The sequence below is a fragment of the Talpa occidentalis genome, unplaced genomic scaffold (assembly GCF_014898055.3).
Source record: "Talpa occidentalis isolate TD23 unplaced genomic scaffold, MPIMG_talOcc4v2.1 talOcc4.4, whole genome shotgun sequence".
Lineage (NCBI taxonomy): Eukaryota > Metazoa > Chordata > Mammalia > Eulipotyphla > Talpidae > Talpa > Talpa occidentalis.
In genome coordinates, this window is record NW_023604295.1 from 97328026 (window position 1) to 97348983 (window position 20958).

Here is a 20958-nt window from a genome sequence, read left to right on the forward strand (position 1 = left end):
TGTGGAAAACAGTATAGAGATTTATCAAAAAATTAAAAATAGAACTATCATATGATCTAGCAATTCCACTTTGGGGTATTTGAGATCTGGAAAGATCTCTAAGGGGCATCTTCACCCTCATGTTCATATCACACACACACACATGTACACACACACACAAACACACACACGAAGGAATACTATTCAGCCATAATAAGAAGGAAATCCTGCCCTTTGTGACAATGTGGATAGAATTTAAGAGCATTATCCTAAGAGAAATAAGTCAGACGAAGACAATGACTGTGTGATCTCATTTACAGATAGACCTAAGAAAGTTGAACTCATACAAGGGCTGCAGGGCAAGGAAATTGGGGAGATGTTGGTTAATAGGTACATACAAACTTCTAGTTATAAGAGGAATGAGATTTGAGGCCTAATATACTATATGGTTGATGCAGTTAATAAGTCTATATTATATACTTGAAAATTGCTAAGTCAGTGAGTCTTAAATGCTTTCGTCACAAAAATAAAAGGCAATTGTGTGATGTAATGGAGGTGTCAGCTAAAGCTATCATGGTAATTGTTTCCAATATTTAAACTCACCAAATAGTTATAAAATATTGTAGACTTACAAGATGTCATAGATCTACAAGATGACATAAAAAATCCCCATTACATCTCAATAAAGCTAAAAAAATAAGAGTCTGATGAACATTGAGTAGGAAGTCATGTAGCCATTTAATCAGTTACAGAAGAATATTTAGTAAAATGATGTGTTTTCATTAGTTTAGTGAAAAAATGTTATAATATTGAATATGAGGTAAGATCACAAATTTTGAAAAAAGAAGAAAATGACTAGTAGGAAAAACATTAAAGAAAAAGAAAAATACCAGATGGTCTCACTCATAGCAGGAATTTAGAAAACCTAAATAAGGGAACAGGAAAAGGACTAATTATAATAAAGTAAAAATCAAAATCAACAAGCAACTATAAACCAGAGACACACTACGGAGGGGGTGGGTGGGCAGAGAAGTGAGAAGGATCAAAACAAGGGTGGTGGGAATTGTATGGGGACTATATCCAAGATGAAAATGCATACATTGTGCAAAAATGAAAAATGATGTAAAAAATATATAAAATTAAAAAAATAAAAAAAATGCTAACAGAAGCTCTCTCTGGTGATGAGAACACATATATTTCACATTTCTTTTGCAAGTTATCATATTTCCACATTTTTACAATAAAAAATATATTGTTACAGCCAGAGACATACACTAAAAGCTATTTATATCCCTGGATTTTGCATTTATATATAAAATATAATCATAATTTTATTTAAATGAATGATTTTTTATGTCACAAATTTTCTTAAAAATGTTCAAAGGGAGGGAATCTTAAGAGAAACAAGACAGAGCAAAAATGATAAGTGATTAGACAGGATTGTCTCCCAATAAGCATATAACTCACCTCATAGACTACACTGGAAATAAAGTCCACTGGGGAACGGGTGGAGAAACTGACACACAATACAAGAACAGTTGATAAGAGGGGACTAAAAGCTTCAGTTGAGTGCAAGAAGTGATGGAGCTGGCAGATATGAATTTTTCAATTTTATGAGAATGATAGGGATCTGAAATAAATCTTCAGTATTTTCTTTTTAAGATAAATGTTTTAAACTAAATGCCTGCAGCATGGATGGATGGCAAGTGCCTATGTCCTCTCTTAGAGCCGATCGTAAATAACAATGAGAAAAATAGCTTTGACCACTTTAAAAAGCATCTTTATTTTTTACTCTTAAGAGCTTGAAGATTATATTTTGATGCATTAAGCTAGATTTTTTTTTTATGTAGCTGCAAATATCAGGAGGAGTATGGAAATTGTCTTCAGGAAATTGTACTCAGGACTTGACTTAAAAGCAATCCTACTTTCAAGATGTGCCTGAAACCCTGTGGGCACATCTAATGCTCAGAATACAAATTCAAGTTTAAAGACATTTGATTAATTTATCATTTAAGGAAATCCTTGGTGTATCTTTAGGGGAAATTACTAATTGTCTTTCAGCTCTACAACCAAAGAGGCAAAATATTTTTTTTTGTAAATCCAAACCTACAAATGTCAGATTTGCTTGAAATGTATTTTTTCGTCAGTTTCGGTGTGTACTTTAGAAAGCTTATAACTTTATCACAGAACAGCTTACTCAACAATTTCAGTTTCCTTGTTCACTACTGACTGATAATAGAGCTGTGGTAGGGGCAGACAGAGTGAACACATCCCTTATCTTCTAACATGCTAGACTCACTTCACTAAAAAGGCTTAATGACATTTGTTTACATCCCTTTTAATAAAATCATTGGCTTCCTCTGTTAAGGTTTACAGAGGGATGACCTGCTGGAATGAGAAGCAGAGTGAGGGGACCCGCTGGGGAAGGTCGGCTGCTCACAGGCCCTCACAGAAGGCTGAGGGAAGCCATGAAAGTGCTCCATCTAAAGAGGGCAGCCAGGTCTCAGTTCTGTATTTCAACCCAGTTCCTCAAGACAAACCAGAATCCTGTGTTTTTATGCTAAATGTCTCCATTTCTAACTGATGCTTTGAATTTTTATAGCACTCAGTGCATGCCAAACCTCATATTTCTAGCATCCAAACATTTTTGTGAGTTGTTTGTTTTAAAATCTCATTTCCAGGGGGGTTGTTAAGAATTACTGATCAATTCCAGTCCCATTTAGATATGTCCAAGAAGAGGAGTTGGGAAGTTCCCATGCTGGTAAAGAAGGTTTAGGGAAAACACCTCATCTTTTGTGGAAAAGAGAAAATGGGATTTATCTTTCCAAGTTGGTTGTGCTGAGACCAGAAAGAATGGCAGGAAGACAAATAGAAATGTCCCAACTCTAAACACCACATTAGTCACAGCTGGGTACCCTTGGTGGTCATCATTTGACATAAAATAAAGATAAAGCCTTCTTCTGAGAGTCAAGAGTGTCTCCTCCACGCTCTGCAAGAATGCTTATGGGTTTATATTTCATAAAGCTGAGTATCCCCATTTAACTTCCTTCATCACTCCTTACTTTTTAATGTTCTGTAATGAAAAAGGGGGGGGGGCTTCATAGGATTTACCACTAAGAAATGTGAAGCCCATTTTTCCCTTCCCAAATAGCTCATAATGCAGCAGACAAACTGTCAGAAAAAACAGACTTCATCTTGGTGAAAACCTCAGCCTGGCACCCATCTATCATAAAGCAATCTTCTAGATATCTTGAAAAGCTTCATTAAATTTCCTGTCTTCCTTCTGACAGTTATAAAATGTTAACAATATTACTCATGATGCAGGCATCTTCGGAAATTCTTTGTTCAATCCTTCCTCCCTCTGCCATCACCCATCCACTTCCCTTCGCCAAAATCTTTGGAAACATGAGCCATATTTTTCATGCACCTCTCCTGGGATCTGGACCTTGCAGAAGGTTAGAGAAGGAGGGAGAAGTAGTCTTGATGACAGAGAGCAGGCTCTATAACTACAAGCTACAGAAAGCAAAATGGGACTGCCTTCAGATTTCTCCTTCAATAACCACTTCTACTTTGAAGCTCAAAGGCAGGACACCGTCCTACCATTAGCAAGTATTTCCTAGTTCTTCTTTCATTCTACCTAACTATAAGTCTTCACCTGCCCATGATATTAAATAGTGGATCCAGAGACTCACCCACTTTCTCTGTCCTCTGTTCATCTTTCTAGAGGGAAGTCTCCTCTAGAAGGTTTCCTCAAGATCTTACTAGTCCAACTTTTCTAGTTCCAAAGGCCACTTCAGTAACACATCATCTAACCAAAGAAACAGCAGCCAGGGTCTTGCATTGGAGATGACACCAAAGATAAAAACCATGAAGACATATAGAATCCATACCAGAAATCAGAAGAGTCATAGAGCTTTGAAATCACAGGCTGATCTAGGAGACGCACAGGGTAATAACAGCAGCTAGAAGTCCTGAGCCTGAGCTAAGTGACAGTTTCCCAACATGTCTCCAAAGTCAAGCCCAGTCATGATAAACCATCATCTTACCTGCAAAAGGAACTGGTGCATCCTTATCCAGGGCTACCAGTGGTGGGTCCAAAATGACTGTGTCATTGTTCTCCGTTATGACTCCATGATACGAAGTCTCGATCCATGGCTTGTGCTTATTGACTAGAAAACAAAGGAAAGAACAAACACAAAGGTTAACCTTGAAGATCATCATTTGAATAACTAACCCATAAAAATATTAATATTGTGCATTTGCCCAATCAAAGGCTCTCATCCCTTTAACCACATGAGGACATAGATTATGTCAGTTCCATTTTATACTCAGGGTACCTTCAAAATGTGCAGAGAGGAGTTCAACAGTTCCCTCAGGCACACAGAAAGTGAGGGCAACACCCAGACTTGAACAGCTTTTGGCTCTAAGACCATGCATTTTTCACCTTACTAAAATCCCATTATTTTCATTTCTGCAAGCCCGGTGTAAACAGATAATATTAAAAACTGATCAAAAGCTTTAATCCTCAAATGTTATTATCAAAGAACAGATGTTTTAGATTTAAAGTAGCTTATCTGTCAACAAAGTAGCAGGTTATAACTGTGTGCTGAGATTTCTGACCTTGATCTAATCTTATCCATCATTAGGAGCTGTTAATGAATTTTACACACATATATATGGCACGTACAACATTTATGTAAAGATATAACAAACATTGAATATTTCCTCAATATTTCAAAACTGTCTATCTCAATGGTCTAAAATAACTAGCAAGTTAAATTGCCTTTCAGTAATTTTACCAACTGAATGATTTATCTAATAGAAATCAAAACACATAAAATGTAAATCAAATATATGTTACCAGTTGAATTGTATCTCTGAAAAAAGATAGTACCTCAGATAGTACCAGGAGCTCAGAATGTGATCCTATTTGTAAATAGGATCTTTATAAAAGGTAATCAAGTCAAAATGAGGTCATTTGGAGGGCCTTAATCCAAAATGACTGACGTCCCTATAAAAGGGGGACATTTGACACACATGTGCCCAGAGGGACAATGCCACCTGAAGATTGGAGTTGTGCTGCCATAATCCAAGAACAACAGAAGCTAGGAGAGAGACCTACAAAACAGAAACGATGCTGCCTATAGCTTGGTTTTGGACTTCTCGCCTGTAGAACTGTGCGACAATAAATTGCTGTTGTTCTCAGCCACCCAGTTGATCCGACTTTGTTAAAGCAAATACAGCAAATGAATACCAGACACTTGTAGTCAACAGGCACTAATGGAGGGTAGAGAGTTGAAGTGAGACTTGTGCTAGGCTTGGCACAATATTCCTACGTGAGAATCTTCTCTAGTGAATATTCCATGACTGCCAATTCTATCTCCTTGATTTGGTTCTGGCCCAGCTGTCTCCATTGGAATAGCTGCAGGGGCCTCTGGTCTAATCTTCCAGTAAGAAGTCTTGTCCCATTCTAATTTGTTCTCCACAATGGCATAAAAAGGGATTTTTCTAAATTTTTGATCTGACTGACTCAAGTGTAAGTTCCTTGGTTTATCCTTTTATTTTTCCCCCATAACTTTGTGGGGAAGTCTGGGTGCAGAAGGGTTGCTTTAGAAACAAAACAGGATAGAGGGAGCCCTAGAATAACCAAGATGTCCTGAAGTCAATCCTCACACACTGGTACTGTTTTCAAAGGTGTCATCACACATATAATTCTCCCACAGCAACCTGAGAGGTAGGCGTGACCACTATGAAGGTGATTAATCTACTTTCACAGGATGTAACGTTTGCAAGAGAGTCCCAGGGCTAATAACTAACAATTGGGAAAATAAAAAAAAAAAAAAAACTTTTATACTTCTTGACATCCAAAAAAGAATGGAAACTATTCATATTATAATACACATTACAATATGTAACAGACATTATAGTATATATGAGATATACATACATACTCTATTGCACAAATTGCTCATTTTTTCAATAGCCATGACAAAGCATGAGCTCAAAGAAATGAGCATAGCTCTGTTGTTTTAACTCCTGTGCTCTTCTAACCCATCACATTTTCAGAGGGAACTTAAGAGTCATTCCAGGATTGATGGCAGCCCTAGCCTGGGCCATCACTTTGTTCCTTCTCACACATTCAACAGCAACTATGAACAAAACTGAGAGGCAGTTTGCAAGAACAAGGACATACGCCTTGCTTTTCTCAGGTCTCGGCCCTGTGATCCATTTCTACTGATTGAATCATGCCAAGAGCAGAGAACATCTCTGCCTATAGCAGGTCTGAATGGGCTATAAGCTCATCCACCCTCACATGTTGGCATTCAAACCGATACTTCATTATAGACCTTGGAAGAATTACAGCTACCCTGGGCTGTCCCCACACTCCTTTGCTCTTTTATTAGCCATCAACACAAATGCAATGTAAATAATTTGCAGCTGTTGGGAGAAACAATTAATCTTTTTTCCCTTTAATTAAACCTACGGGCCTATTCATTAGAAATGTGTACAGAGGATATGCCAGGAGCGCACCCAGTGTTTCAGATTCATTGTGCCATTCGGCTCAGCGGCAGACAGTGGAAACTAGTCACAGTTGTTGGTTTTCAGGCCGGGTATATATATACTTCAGGGCTGGTTTTATCAAGTCCCTTGGCCACCCACACTCTGAACCACCTCAACTATAATTTGAGGACAATGACACTACTCACGACACTGTCACGCCATGTCATGTCATTCCAAGGCCACATGCAAGACCAACAGTCCCGGACCTGTCATCAAACTCACCACCCTGGCCTCTGGGCAGTGAAAATGTCTATAGGTGAGGTGCCTTAGACTCCTTAGCATGTAGATTATTCCTTCGGAGTGGAGATAAGTTTTCCCTTTTATCCACAGGCCTGCCTTCCTTTTCTCCTCTCCGTCACTATTTCAGTTAGTTGAGTGCCTACCGCATATTAGTCATTTTAGACACATTCCTTAACCCTTACAACAACCCATTGGGCAAGACTTTGTGCCACATTTTGCAGGCAAGGACCTGAGGCTCTAAGGGGTTTAAACATTCCCTTTTTATAAGGTAAGATATGCCTCTTCTCAAAATTGCCTCATTTCTCTAATACTTTCAAGTTTCCTTCATCTCTAGCTCAAGGTTGACCAACATCTGCATTTTTATCTGTAACCAAAATTAAATTTTCTTTGCCTTGTCTGTAAAGCAAATACTCAGGGTTGCAAACCAATAACATAAATTTACATTACCTTGACTGAGAGGATATGGTTGATAACTGAGTCAAGTATCGAGCAAAGATGACTTTTCTTTCTTAGGCACCCAATAGACAGCCAAGGGACAACATTCCTCATCTTTAGATCAACTAGTTCCTTTCTTTTTCACCCCATTTTGCTTCCTATTAAAACCAGCTCCTTTTGGATGTTTCTTTGTTTCCTCTCTGAGCTTAATGATTATAATTTTTATTTCTATTTAGTAATGAAACATAGAACTTCTTCCCTAATCTCAATGATGTGATAGCTTTTTAATCATTCTATTAGTTATATCTTATTTGAAATGGAGATACTTCATAAGAATGCGTTGAAAATTACATGATCTCATTTAGGCAAAAATAATACCCTTCACGTGGAAAAGGCATTTGAATACTCTCAAGTCCCCCTTGGATGGTCCCGTGCTACTGAGAGCCGAACTGTACCTTGTACACACAGAAGTTTTTAGCAAGCTTCAAATTCAACAAATATTTATAGAGTACCAAAAATGTACAAAAACAGCCCAAGCATTGGGGGTAAATGGATAAAAAAATGGAGAAAGCATTTGAAAAAATTCAATATCTATTCATAATTCAAACTATCAGCAAATGAGAAATAGAAAGGAAACCCTCAATCTGATAAAGAACTTTTATAAAAACCTACAGCTAACATCATATTTGATGGTTAAAGAGTGAATGCTTTGCATTCAAAGCAGAAAGAATACAAGACTCATCATTCTGACTGTATACTACACCATTCAAATTATACTGGAGGGTCTAGTCAGAGCAACAAAGCAAGAAAAAAATTAGATTGAAATCACATAAATAAAATTATCTTCATTTACAGAAAATGTGATCAACAATGAAGCAATTTATGGAATTTACAAAAAAAGTCACTTTAAGTAACAAGTGAGTTTATGAAGGTCACAGAATAGAAAAATCATTATATAAAATCAGTTGTATTTCTATGTACTAGCAATAAGAAATTGAAAATTTGAATTAAAAATATGAATATGATAGTATCAAAAATGCAAAACACTGAGGAATAACTTGCACAAAATGCATGCAAGAAATATTCACTGAAAATCCTGGGACATTGATGAGAGAATTTAAAAATACCTGGAGAGATCTTAATGGAGAGATAGATAGTGTTCATGACTTATAGACTCAACATGTTTGAGTTAAGAGGTAAAAGTTTCCCTGATTGATCTATAGAGTTAGTGCAACCCAAGTAAATATAAGGAGTTTTAAAAATAGACAAGATTATTCTAAAATTTATATGAGATGAAGAGGACCTCATATAGTCAAAACAATTTTGATTAATAAAGAGCAAAGTTAGGGCCTCCCCGGTGGTGCAGTGGGTTGAGTGCTGCACTCAAAGGTGCTGTCTGCAGCTTCTGCAGTACGGGTTCGATTCCTGGCTGGCCAGGGAAAAACCCACATGGCATGGCAGACCTCTCCTGCCTCGCCCGCTGCTCCTCTCAGCAATGTCTTTCCTCAGTCTGCCTGTTCTGCTCCCTGCTCTCTCTGGTGAATTTTCTCACCCTCCCATGCCTCTTATATAAATAAGTAAATCTTTAAAAAAAAAAAAAAAAAAAGAGCAAAGCTGGAGGACTTATACCACCCAACTTTAAGAATTACTTTGAAGCTACCTTAATAAACAGAACAATAGAAAAGATTAAGCATGCAGAGGTGGACTTACATATGTAGTCAGTTAATATCTAACAAAGGTTCCAAGATAGTTCAATTTTGCAGGGGAGGGGCAGGTTGTGAGAGTAAGGGGAAGGATATTCTTTTCATAGTATGTTGCTGGAAAATTTGGATATCCACATGCAATAAAATAAAGCAAAATACAATAAAGAGCTCCAATTCTACTGCATACCAAACACAAAACTCTTTCTATGTCTCATGGTCCTAAATGTGGGAGTTAAAATGAGAAAAAAAAAAAGAATAAAATCTCAGTGTCCTTGGGTTAGACAAAGGCTTAATAGAAGGAACAAAAAAAGCATGAACCACAGAAGATAAACCTGACTAGCAAACTATATAAAATTTATCAAATTCTATTCTATGAAAAACATACTTAAGAAAATATTTTTTTTCAAAAGTCATAGACTTGGAGAAATATTTGAAAAGCATATATAAAAATGGAATTGTATCCAAAATACATAACAATTCTCTTAACTCAATAATAAGATAAATAACCTGAAAATAAAATTTGAACAGATCTGTTACCAAAATAGATATATGAATAGCAAATAAGAATATGAAAAGGTAGGGCCTCCCTGGTGGCACAAAGGGGTTAAACACAGCACTATGAAGCAACCCACAGCCTCTGCAGCACAAGTTCAGTCCCTGGCCAGGGAGGTGACCACATGGCACAGTAGACCACTCCTGTCTCACCCGCTGCTCCCCTCAGCAGTGTATTTCAGTCAGTTTGCTTGTTCTGTTCCCCACTCTGTCTTTAGTGAATCTCCTCTCCCCCCGTACCTCTGGCCTATACCCAGTTCTTGTATGTATAAATATATAAATCTTTAAAAAGGGTGACATGTATTATGAGTAAACTATACTTCAATAAATATGGGGCAAAAACAAGATCTCTGTGCTCAAGGGACTCTCAAATAAGCAAGGGGTCCATGTTAACCAGTATGGCAAAAGACGGGTAAGAAGAGAAAAAGCAGAGAGCTATGGGAAAAGAGAAGCCCTGGCTCAGTTATGGTCATCCAGAACTGCTTCCTGGCGAAAGTTGGTCTTAGTTCATGAGCAGTAAGAATTAATGTGTCCCCGACAGAGGAATGTCAAAGACAAAGGCCCGATGGTAAAAGCTTCTGTTAACCAGGGGGGAAATGTGGATAGTTAGGTTTGGCTAGAGAACAAAGTTTGAGGAGCAAGGTCAGTCAAAAGGCTGTACTGACGAATAACAACTACATTAATCAGAACTCGTTGGCATGCACTGAAATTACCCAAAAGCCATTTTCAAACCCAACATCATGGGAAATGGTAGAACCATCTCTTTCCAAAAAGAAGCAATCATATCTATGCTTGTCCCTGATTACTTCTTATTAAATCAGTTTCCTTCCTTGTCACATGTTTTGTTTTTTGTTTCAGTAGACTGAGGTTTCTCAGCTCACACTTTGCTCCATTTGGATGTAACCTTGGAAAAACAGACTTTTTATCAATTCTTCACAAAACAGTGTTGCTGTTGGCTACACAACTCTCCTCCAGGCCGAACACTGTCATATCAAGCCCTGAAGGGTTGCTTCTTGCCTCATGATGTTTCAGTGCCTGAAAAATGACTATCTCTATACTCAAACAGAGGAAATGCTAGTGTGATATTTCTGCTCCATTTACAGAGAAATTAGGTCTGGTCACCCAATGCACCTTTAACTGGAGCACAGATGCACTCTGGGGAGCACTCTTTGGTTCCCATCTCTTTGCTCCCACCTCTGAAAAAAATGCATTAACGTTCAATCCAAACAGCAGAGCCAAGTGACTGATAATTTACCCTCTGAATCTTCATACTTTCATCCTAAAATGGACTCCCTAGCCATTGCTAGCTCTCGGATCCTTCGACTCTAACATTTCTCCCTTAGCAAAAATAAAATGTGAATAAATATATATACTGTACAGACTGCAAAATTCTTTAGTGAGCTTAACTATTCTTCAGGAAATAGATCACTCTAGTGATCAGGTTGGTCTTTTGCCTATGAGGCCCAACTTTCCCTTCAAACACAGTCTCCTATTATAGCAGCATGGACCAGAGTGGACATCCACCCCATGGGGAAAATGATGAGTGGGCTAGGTGGGGATCAAATGATTACATCGTAAAACTTTCATTTAGGAGTCCCAGAAATTATCATCTTTTTGGCAGTGAGCATTTGACATTATAATTCATAAGAATTTGAGGCTTGTCATTATCATTTAAAGTTTAGGGAGAGTTGAGAAACCATTAAAATCAGAGAAAGCAAATCTGCTGGAAGACAGAGCATTAGGGACCAATGTAGAAAGAGAAGAGACACACCCCAAGGAGATAGGAAGATTGACACTCCCACTGCTGTTTTCCAGTCCAGACTCTGCACACCCCTCAAGGCTCTTCAGCCTGCCAGGGGGTGCATCAGCTTGCCAACTGAAACCTTTCAATAGTTTTTCCTCAATTTCCATTTTTAAAAATTTGTACTAGTTTGAGTTGGTAGTCTTATAATAAGATGATTCCCACCTATAATAACTATAATAGCATTTTTTTTAAAAGATTTATTTATTTATTTACACAAGCACTGGGGACAGTCAAGGGCGCAGGAGGGTGAGAGAATTCACCAGAGCCAGAGCGGAGAGTAGAACAGGCACAGTGATGAAGTACGCTGCTGAGGGGAGCAGTGGGCGCAGCAGGAGAGGTCTGCGCGCCATGTGGGACCCTGCTGGTGGCCGGGGATCGAACTGGTGCTGCAGAGGCTGCGGGCAGCTTTGCAACCCAGCGCTCAACCGCTGCGCCACCGGGGAGGCCCTATAATAGCATTTTTAATGTATTTTTATTCCCAGCTTCAGAGTGAGGGTAGGATGGGATCCCGTGAAAGTGGAGGTGACCCTGCCTAAAGGCACACCTGCCCTGTACTTCCTTACCTGGGATCCATCAGCAACTTTCCTGCCCTCCACACCAAGACTAGATGAAGCCAGCCAAAGGCCCCAGCTCCCTTCATTACTCATACCTTTGCCTTCATTCTGTAGTCTACTCTCCTCTTCACGTTCCTTTCTCCTATCCACTGCCTGTTCATCCTTCCAGATATACATCAGTTCTCCTGCTCCCATTGTCCTCCTTCATACCCCCATCTCACCCTGTACTGCTGGTTTTCATGCCCCAAGCCCACTGCAGTGCCATCAGCCTGCCCCTGTCCCACTTGTCTATGGAACAGTGAGCCCTCTTCGGGGACAGGCAGCACTCCAGTGATGATGTCCACAGGCCCTAACACTGTGCCTGGCACATTTATCAATGAGCTGAGCACATCTTTGTCCTTGATGACATTGCCGATGCCTATAACAATTAGCAGCACTTTGATTCCAAGGAGTAGGTATTTGTACATCCCCCAAATAGAAAGAGGGTGTACCTCCCAAATCACAGTGACATTCGCTATTGCTTAATTAGAGGCAATGTATATCTCTTGCTAGAGGTACCAATTAGTTTTAAATACAAATGCGATGTGTGTGGCTCACACATACAGATTCACAGAAGATGAGGGTTACATTTCGCTGCTTTAATTGGGTTGAAAATATTACTTGAGGACAAGATGACTGGGCCATTAATCCCCTTTTTTTTTTTTCAAGATTTATTTATTTAGGGCTTCCTCTGGTGGCGCAGCAGTTGAGCACTGGGCTGCGAAGCTGCCTGCAGCCTCCGCAGTGCCGGTTTAATCCCTGGCCTCTGGCGAGGGTCCCACATGGCATGCAGACCTCTCCTGCCGCTCCTGCTGCTCCCTTCAGCAGTGTGTTTCATCAGTCTGCCTGTTCTGTTCCCCACTCTGGCTCTGGTGAATTCTCTTACCCTCCCACGCTTCTGACTGTACCCAGTACTTGTGTAAATAAATAAATAAATCTTTAAAAAAAAAAGCTTGAAAAAAAAGATTTATTTATTTATACAAGAACTGGGGTACAGGCCAGACATGCAGGAGGATGAGATGATTCACCAGAGACAGTGGGGAACAGAACTGGGAGACTGACCGAAACACACTGCTGAGGGGAGCAGCGGGAGAGACAGGAGAGGTCTGCTGCACCATGTTTGTATCTCCGTGGCTGGTCAGGATCAAATCCGCATTGCAGAGGCTGCGGACAGCTTCACGGTGCTGCGCTCAACCGCCTGCGCCACCAAGGCGGCCCTGGGCCATTAATCCTTATCTGCTTGCTATGTGCTTTCAATGAAGGAGGATGATAGATTTGCTTGCTTTCCTTCTCCTTTCCTTCTATCCATCCATTTATCCTCATTCCTCTTTATTCTATTATGTCCATTCATTCTTACTTTGTCTTTCTTTTCTTTTCTTCTCTTTTTTAAAGATTTATTTATCCATGCATACAACAGCTGGGGTACAGGCCAGAGATGCGGGGTTGGGGGGGGGTGAGAGGATTCACCAGAGACAGAGTGGGGAACAGAACAGCAGACTGACTGAAGTACACTGCTGAGAGGAGCAGCGGGCGAGACAGGAGAGGTCTGCTGCGCCATGTGGGTTGCTCCCTGGCCGGCTGGGGATTGAACTCATGCTGCAGATACTGTGGATTGCTTCACAGTGCAGTGCCTAACTCCCTGCACCACCCAGGAGGCCCTGTCTTTCTTTTCATGTGTCATTTTCCAACCATAAATAATTGTTTGGAGTATGTGTACCCTCAAAATCATTAACTAAATTCCTCAGTCTGGAAATGAACCACATGGTGTGGGCCATGCTAAATGCTGGGAAGAATTGTTTCCAAGGTATCATTACAGTGTTTCCAAGGTAGTCTTACAATAGTGAGATTTTCAGTTGTCTTTACACAAGCCATTTGGACAAAGTCAATAGCCCAAAGCTTGCCCCAGACAGCATTGGAGGTTAAAGGCAAGGGGCACTGGGCTTAATGTCATAGTTCTGACACCGTAAAGCCAACAGAATATCTTAATCAAATGTTTTAATCTACAAAGGAGACCTCAGCTCTTCTTTATAAAATGGTGATAACACACCAATCTCATAGTGTTGCTGGGAGGAATATAAAAGGCAATGCTCAGTCTGGACTAACTTGAGGTTGACTGGTAACTTATATGTCTCCAGCAAAAGGTCTTTGATTCCAAGCATCAGCAGTTACCAGCAAGGATCAGGATCCAGTATTTCCCAGTGTGACCCTGATAGACAGTGCCCAAGTTCCCCCAACAAATCTACTGAAGGGCAGAAGACCTAACAGAGTCCTTGCTCAAGTTCAGGGGCTGGAAATATTAGATCAAGTCTGTGAAGAAGATTGTGAGCCATTCAGGAAAAGGTGATTTAGAATATGAAAGGGGGTAAGACTGTGATGGTTTAATGTTCCCATTCAGTCATGCAAGCCAACTCATTTTTCCACACAAAATGTCTTACCTACTGAACAACATGATTGGACTGAAGTGTGCACTAAATTGTTATATCTATATATCCTCAAGATTGTTATTACTTCAGTATTTCATACTTCACTGCATTTCAATCCCTAAAACAAGTGTAGGTGGTTAACTTACTTTGGAATTTATGCCACTAAATGTAATTGTCTAAAACTCTTTCTAAAATTGCCATAGTTGGGTCACATCCAGTGGCAACTAATCAGTAGCTGCCACTCCTGAAGGCCTACTATGTGCCAGGCCTTACTGTCATGATCTCATTGGTCCTTATCACCACCCCTGAGGGCAGCATGGGTTCAATTTCATGGATAAGCTGAGGGTATTTAAGAAAATCATACAAGGTCATGGTCCTTGAATGGAAGAAGGGAGACACTGCTGCAGTTGGTTATTCCTCTCTTTGACCAGCAGCCAATGCAACAGTCTGCAGTCACTTCTATTCCCTGTAGAATGAGCTTGAGCCAAGTGCTTTGAGGGGACACACGGAGGACAAGACAGCTGAGACTGAGACATATGGGAAAATAGTGTTCTCCAGAGAAACAGAACCAATAAGAGATTTAGAGATGGAGATAGAGAGATGAGGGGTGTGTGTGTACATATGCATATGTGTGTATATAAAAAGGAATTGGCTCACATGACTTTCAAAGCTGGCAGTTTTGGAATCTGTAAAGCAGATTTCAAGCTCAGGCAGAAGCTGATGCTGCAGTCTCAAGGTAGAATTTTTTTTTCTTTTCTGGGAACACAGTTTTTTTGTTCTTAAGGCTTTTCATTTGATTAGATAAGGCCCACCTGCATTATTGAGGGTACTCTCCTTTACTTAAAATCAAGTGATTGTAGATGTTAAACACCTCTCCAAAATACCTCCACAGCAACACCTAGGTTAGTGTTTCATTGAATAACTAGGGTACTATAACCTAGCCAAATTGGCACATAAAAGTAACCATCACACCCATCAAAGAACCTTTGAAATGTTATGCTCAAAATGAATGCGATTCAATGCAACAGTACAAATTCCTTTTAACCTCCAATAAAAACATCATATTTTTGTTTCTGTACTGGCAAGCTAATAAATAAAACCTCCGTAGCTTATGTTATCAACTTTGTTCTAGAAGATAGCAAATATGTGATACATTTTTATTGCAAATTCCATTTCATGCCTTAGATTTCAAGATGTTCAGAACAATGAATGGCAATTATCTGGTTTATGGTATATTCACTGCAAAATGCTCACCGCTTCTCAATGCTTCAGAAAAAAAAAAAAAGCACTGGCAGACCAATTTCACTTCTTATTTATATGGACTATTGTGTATGTTTCTCCAGCTTTGGCTCCTTACTAGGAAGTTATGAAATATTAGAAGTAGAGAATAGATCCCCCGAAAAAAAAAAAAAAAGGCCTCTCATCCACCACCAAAAATATACTCATAATAAAGTTGCAAATTAAGCATTCTAAGTCACCTTCAAGATTAGCTCTGAACATCAGAGCACCAGACAAGATGGCTCTATTTGTATTCAAATGTCTGTACGCCCACCTACTCCTCTCCTTCAGGTCAGGCACCCCTAACTCAGGGAAACATTCTCTGAGTCACCCTATGCCAGACTGAATTGGATCTCTCTCCTTGTCACCACCCACACAACCCCTGCTGATCTCTAGCATAGTAAAGATTCTGCTGGGCTGTAAATATCCTTTTGTGTCTTTCCTCTGCCAGTGTGGAAAAATGCTGGGTCTCCATGTCTATACATCTAAACCCGCACAACAGGTCTCAAATTATAACCCAGAGAATCTTGGGGGTCCCAGAGGCCTTTTCAGGAGTTCATGAGATCAAAGCTATTTTCATAAAACTACTAAGATACTATTTGCTTTCTTTCTCTTTGGAGAAGTATTCCAGAAGCTACATAACATGGTACTACAGTAGATCATAGGAGAAGCAGATATGAAAATCCAGCTGTCTTCTATTAAGACAGATACTTGCAAAAAAAAAAAAAAAGTTAAACAATGGTACTCCATCACCTTTTATTTTGAAAAATGTAATTGTTCTAAATAAAAGAGAGTATTACTGTCAATATCAATGGTGGTAGTATAGTTATTTTAACTGAATTAATAGAGATTTTTATTTCAATCAGCTTTAATTACTAATGCAATAAATAAAGCTAAGTATAATCCACAAAAAGAAAATTTCTTTGCTGTTATTAATGTTATTTAAGGATGTTAAATAGGGCCTCCCCTGGTGGCACAGCGGTTGAGCTCTGGGCTGCGAAGCTACCCGCAGCCTCTGCAGCACCAATTCGATCCCTGGCCACCGGGCAAGGGTCCCACATGGCGCGCAGACCTCTCCTGCCGCCTGCTGCTCCCCTCAGCAGTGTACTTCGTCAGTCTGCCTGTTCTGTTCCCCGCTCTGGCTCTGGTGAATTCTCTCACCTTCCCACGCTTCTGACTGTATCCAGTATTTGTATAAACAAATAAAATAAATCTTTAAAAAAATGTTAAATTTCGCTCTGTGTTATGAGATCAAAAAGTTTGCTATATGACTTGGCAAAGAACTTAAAAACTGATGCATACTATTATATGCTACTCCATAGTACCTCAGTAGGAAGAAAGAGAAAGGGTATGAGTGAGGAGTTTATCAGTGTAGTGACAAGACCGGTCTTTTCTCTGGTTCTGCTTGTGAAGGAAAAGCCACTGTTTGACTGAATGGCTTGAGCACCAATGTGATACTGTGAGCGAATAGAGCCTCTGATTCTTGGGGAGAAAGGATGTCGGGCATCTTCTCTTACTATATGAACTAGAGCACATGCTGTCAAGGGAATAATTTTCTGAAATCACAGTCCTTATATCTCTTGCATCTTGGTTGGAGAAACCACCATAAAAAGAAACAAACTTCATAAATCATCCCTACATAAGGCATCAAAGGTTAAAAGCATCATGATGAATTTCAGAAATAAATCTGGGCTCTGGATTTTCAGACTGTTCAGGAGGCAACAAGTGTATCTCAAAAGAGATATCATGATCTGTGTGATGTTTAAGGGTAACTCCACTGTTAAAAGTGTCAATTTCTCCTAGAGGCAAACAGGGCAGGTATTAGCCACTTGGAAGAACCCCTCAGTGCTTAAGGCATCCTTCCCAAAAGGGAAGTGTGGGATCCCTAATATCATCATCAGTACTAAGCATGGGCATGGTGTGTGGCACCTGCTCAACAAGTGTGTGTTAAAAGAACAGTGAATGAATCATAAGCTCACACTACTTTTCTCAATTAAAGTGGTTCTTCCTCAGATATAAATGATCTTTCCTACGATTTCTGGTCTGGACATATTTACTGCTGAATAACTTTTGGTTAATCAAGAAAACCTTGGTTTTTGTATACACAAACACTTCTCAAATAGATCATTGAAAAGAGAAGTAGAAAAAGGATGGATGGACAGTGTAGAAAAAGGAAACTGGTAGAAGGACCACTGATCTGAAACAGTACTACATGTAGTGAAAAAATTCCATGGCGCTCCATAGAATTAAGAAGCCTCCAAGAGGAAAACTAATTCCTAAGTCACGAAATCAGATTTCCAATAGACATTTGAGTAGTGAAAAGACACAAATATTATCTGCAACGAAGCACTCAAACATACTAGTAATTAACTTATTTGGGGTTGGGAGAGTTTAGAACATTCTTATGATCATGAAATAATAAATGAAATTAATTGTGCAGAGCTCATTATTTTGAATAAGGATGGCAATTAAATAACTGATGTGTTTTATTTGGAGTGCTGTATATTAGTGAAAAAGAAGATATTTATAAAAATAGTTTTGTTTTGTTTTTTTAAAATAGAGTTGAATTTCTCAACATTGAGGCTTCTCCACAGTTGACATTTCCAGGTAGTCAATGTACTTGACCCAGGGCATGGGTGAGACCTCCCCCCTGCCCAGCTGACATCCAGTAGGGTTAGCAGAGCCATATCCCTTCTGATGTTGCACCACATCCTCCAAGAAGCAGACACCATGCCAGCATTAAGCCTGTAAGAATTTTACAAGGAAAAATGGGTTTGCATGAGGGGAATATAAGGAAAGAATCAAAAAAGCTGGGAAAGAGGTGAGTCCTTAATGCAAATATAATCGCAGTAGGAGAGAAGAAGGGAAAGTTGGGTGAAGATCCTAGATTTTCTAGCAGTCTAAGTTGGACTCAGAAAAGCTAAAACCCTTAGGGCATTATCAAACCAAAGTGTGAAGCTGGCGGTATCATATATCTCCCACGAGCATATCTGCCTCAGTATCCTTCAATGCCGCCACATTCGGTCATGGACTGTGAGTGGCCCATGGAAGACATGGCCTTGGAGCCCAGACACTTCAGCACCTGGTGGCTGGAGCCTCATCACCCTCCCAGTAGTTGGAGGCCTGTGAGAGCTTCCTTGGGGCTATCTGGTCATACTCTCAGCCCCAGCAAAGTTATGATTTTTTTAAATAAGATGCCAAATACCCTTTAGTTCATTTATTTATTCAATAAATACTTAATGAGAACCTAAATCATATGAGGCCCTGCTCCAGGAATGAAAAATGAAACTTAGAGGAAGCATGATCCTAGAAATGTCTGGGGGTGATAGACATAGTAATTAAACCATCTTGGAAATAGACAGAGCCTGTTCTCTTATATCCATGACATGCATAGTAATCAGTCCCATGGAACCTGGGCAGGACCTCAGGCTCTTTGGCAACACAATGCTTCTGGAAGCCTCTAGCAATCAATGAGAGGTAGACTTTAAATGAAACTCATTTGCCATCCTAGTTGTAAGAAAAGCTGTGGGCAGTGGGGTAGGAGAGAAATAGAACGAGAAAACATACCCAGTATAGGTGTCAGTGCTCAGGAAGTAAGAGTACGAATAAGAGAAAGAATTGCAATTCCTCGGAAGATTGGGAATAAATTAGTTTTAAGGGAATTGGGGGGCTGGGAGAGAGAGAGAGAGAGATAGAGAGAAAGAGAGAGAGAGAGAGAGAGAGAGAGAGAGAATTGCTACGGATATAAAATCAACTTCTTATCCTAAGAAACATGGAAAGCTTTTGAGATAGATCACAGTCATAATACAGTGAACCTTTATGATTCTGTCCTAGAATTTTGAGCCCCCTTTATTTGCTGACTGTTCCATGACTGGGATCACTGTTGGTTGTGGACATTCAGCAAGTGAACCACAGCCAGTCTAGAAGGCATGCGGGAATGGTGGCCATCCTGTTATAGGATTTTCCAATGCACCAAGCACCAGAATTTCTGCTCAAGTTGTTTGACCTAGTCCCTGGTTTTGTGAGAAAAGGTGGCGAAATGCTCAGATTTTAAATCTTAGTTACCTGCTCTTTTCCTAAAGACAAATTCCTGACCAGCTAAAACATCACTTTCATTCATCACTCCCTCACCTCTGACTGCACTTGGGAAGAGGAGGAAACTTTTGATTTTCTCTCCAACTTGCTCCTCACTGAACGGACACCATCTCAGAAAATGGCACCATTATTGCTGCTCAGGCAAAACCCCCAGGAGGCACCTGGCTTCCTGGCTCTTCCTAAGCAACAGTCCTTCCATACCCACATGGAGCCCACCTGCAGGTTCTGCCATTTCTATACCAATGTAGTAGAATGTGAAATTCTTTTGCTCCCACCTGCCAAAGCCCCCTTGCCAGCCTATAGACCCATCTCTTGCCTTAATCTCTGTAAGAGGTTCTACTTTTTCTCCATGTTTCATTCTTATCTCCTACAGCCCCTTCTTTCACAGAGCTTTGGAGTGACCATTTGGAAAAGAATAGTAAAGCAGGGCATGGCCATGTCTGCTGAGACTCCGCAGGCTGCAGACCTCTGCGTACCTAGAGTAAAGTTCAAGTTCTCCCCACATTCTACTCCGGTCCTGCCACTTCTTTTCATCCATTACACCCAGAGACACTGGTTACTTTTTCAGTCCTCAAATTCACTCAGATAAGTTCTACCTTGTGTGTTTGTGTTCACTGTTTCCACTCTGGAAAACTTAACCATTGCCTGGGTGGCTCCTTCCCATGCCCACGGCTCAGCTCAAAGAACCTTACCTGAAGACCTCATCTGATCTATCTTCCTCTCACATCTTCACCCTTTTCATTGTAATAAACACACCTGAATGATATTTGGTGAGACTTGGTGTTTTAAACGTCGTGTGTCTTGAATGGAAGCCCTCAGGGGAGGGCCTGGTCTGTTCTGTCTATTACTGTTTCTCAGAGCTGAGGCACCAATATGCACAAGCTGCCAGTGAGTGAGTCAGGACCCACTGGGACTGGCAATGAGGTCAGAAAAGTTTCTTTCTGACAGGATCCCATTCTTGGGGACCCTATCCTGGTTCAGCTTGGCTCCCTTTGGAAGTCTCATTCCCATCACAGCACCCTTCTCACCCCCCATGTCTACAGTACAGTTCTCTGTTTCTTCATCTCTTCTGTCCCCAAGGCACCAAGGGTGGATCACGCTTAGACACCCTCCCTTGCAAGGTTCTCATTTTCAAAGAGAATTTGACAACTCTAAAGGCCTTTTAACCCCAAAAGGATGAAGCTCAAGGAAGGACTTTTGGGGTGAAATCATGATTTTGAGAATCACCTCTTTAGTTCACCTGTGCCTTCATTTCCCTTTTAATTGCTCTCCACCTCCAACTCATAGGCATACCC

At 40.1% G+C, this 20958-nt stretch overlaps 1 protein-coding gene across 3 annotated transcripts in view; it reads right to left on the reverse strand.

The window, feature by feature from the left end:
• The window catches only part of CLSTN2 (calsyntenin 2), a 635260-nt gene that overhangs the window by 397950 nt on the left and 216352 nt on the right, over window positions 1-20958 (reverse strand). For all 3 annotated transcript variants that reach the window (XM_054700777.1, XM_054700776.1, XM_054700778.1), the window contains one exon: window positions 4026-4148. In XM_054700777.1, the coding sequence (XP_054556752.1) occupies window positions 4026-4148 (123 nt within the window). The remainder of the gene's footprint in view (window positions 1-4025; window positions 4149-20958) is intronic.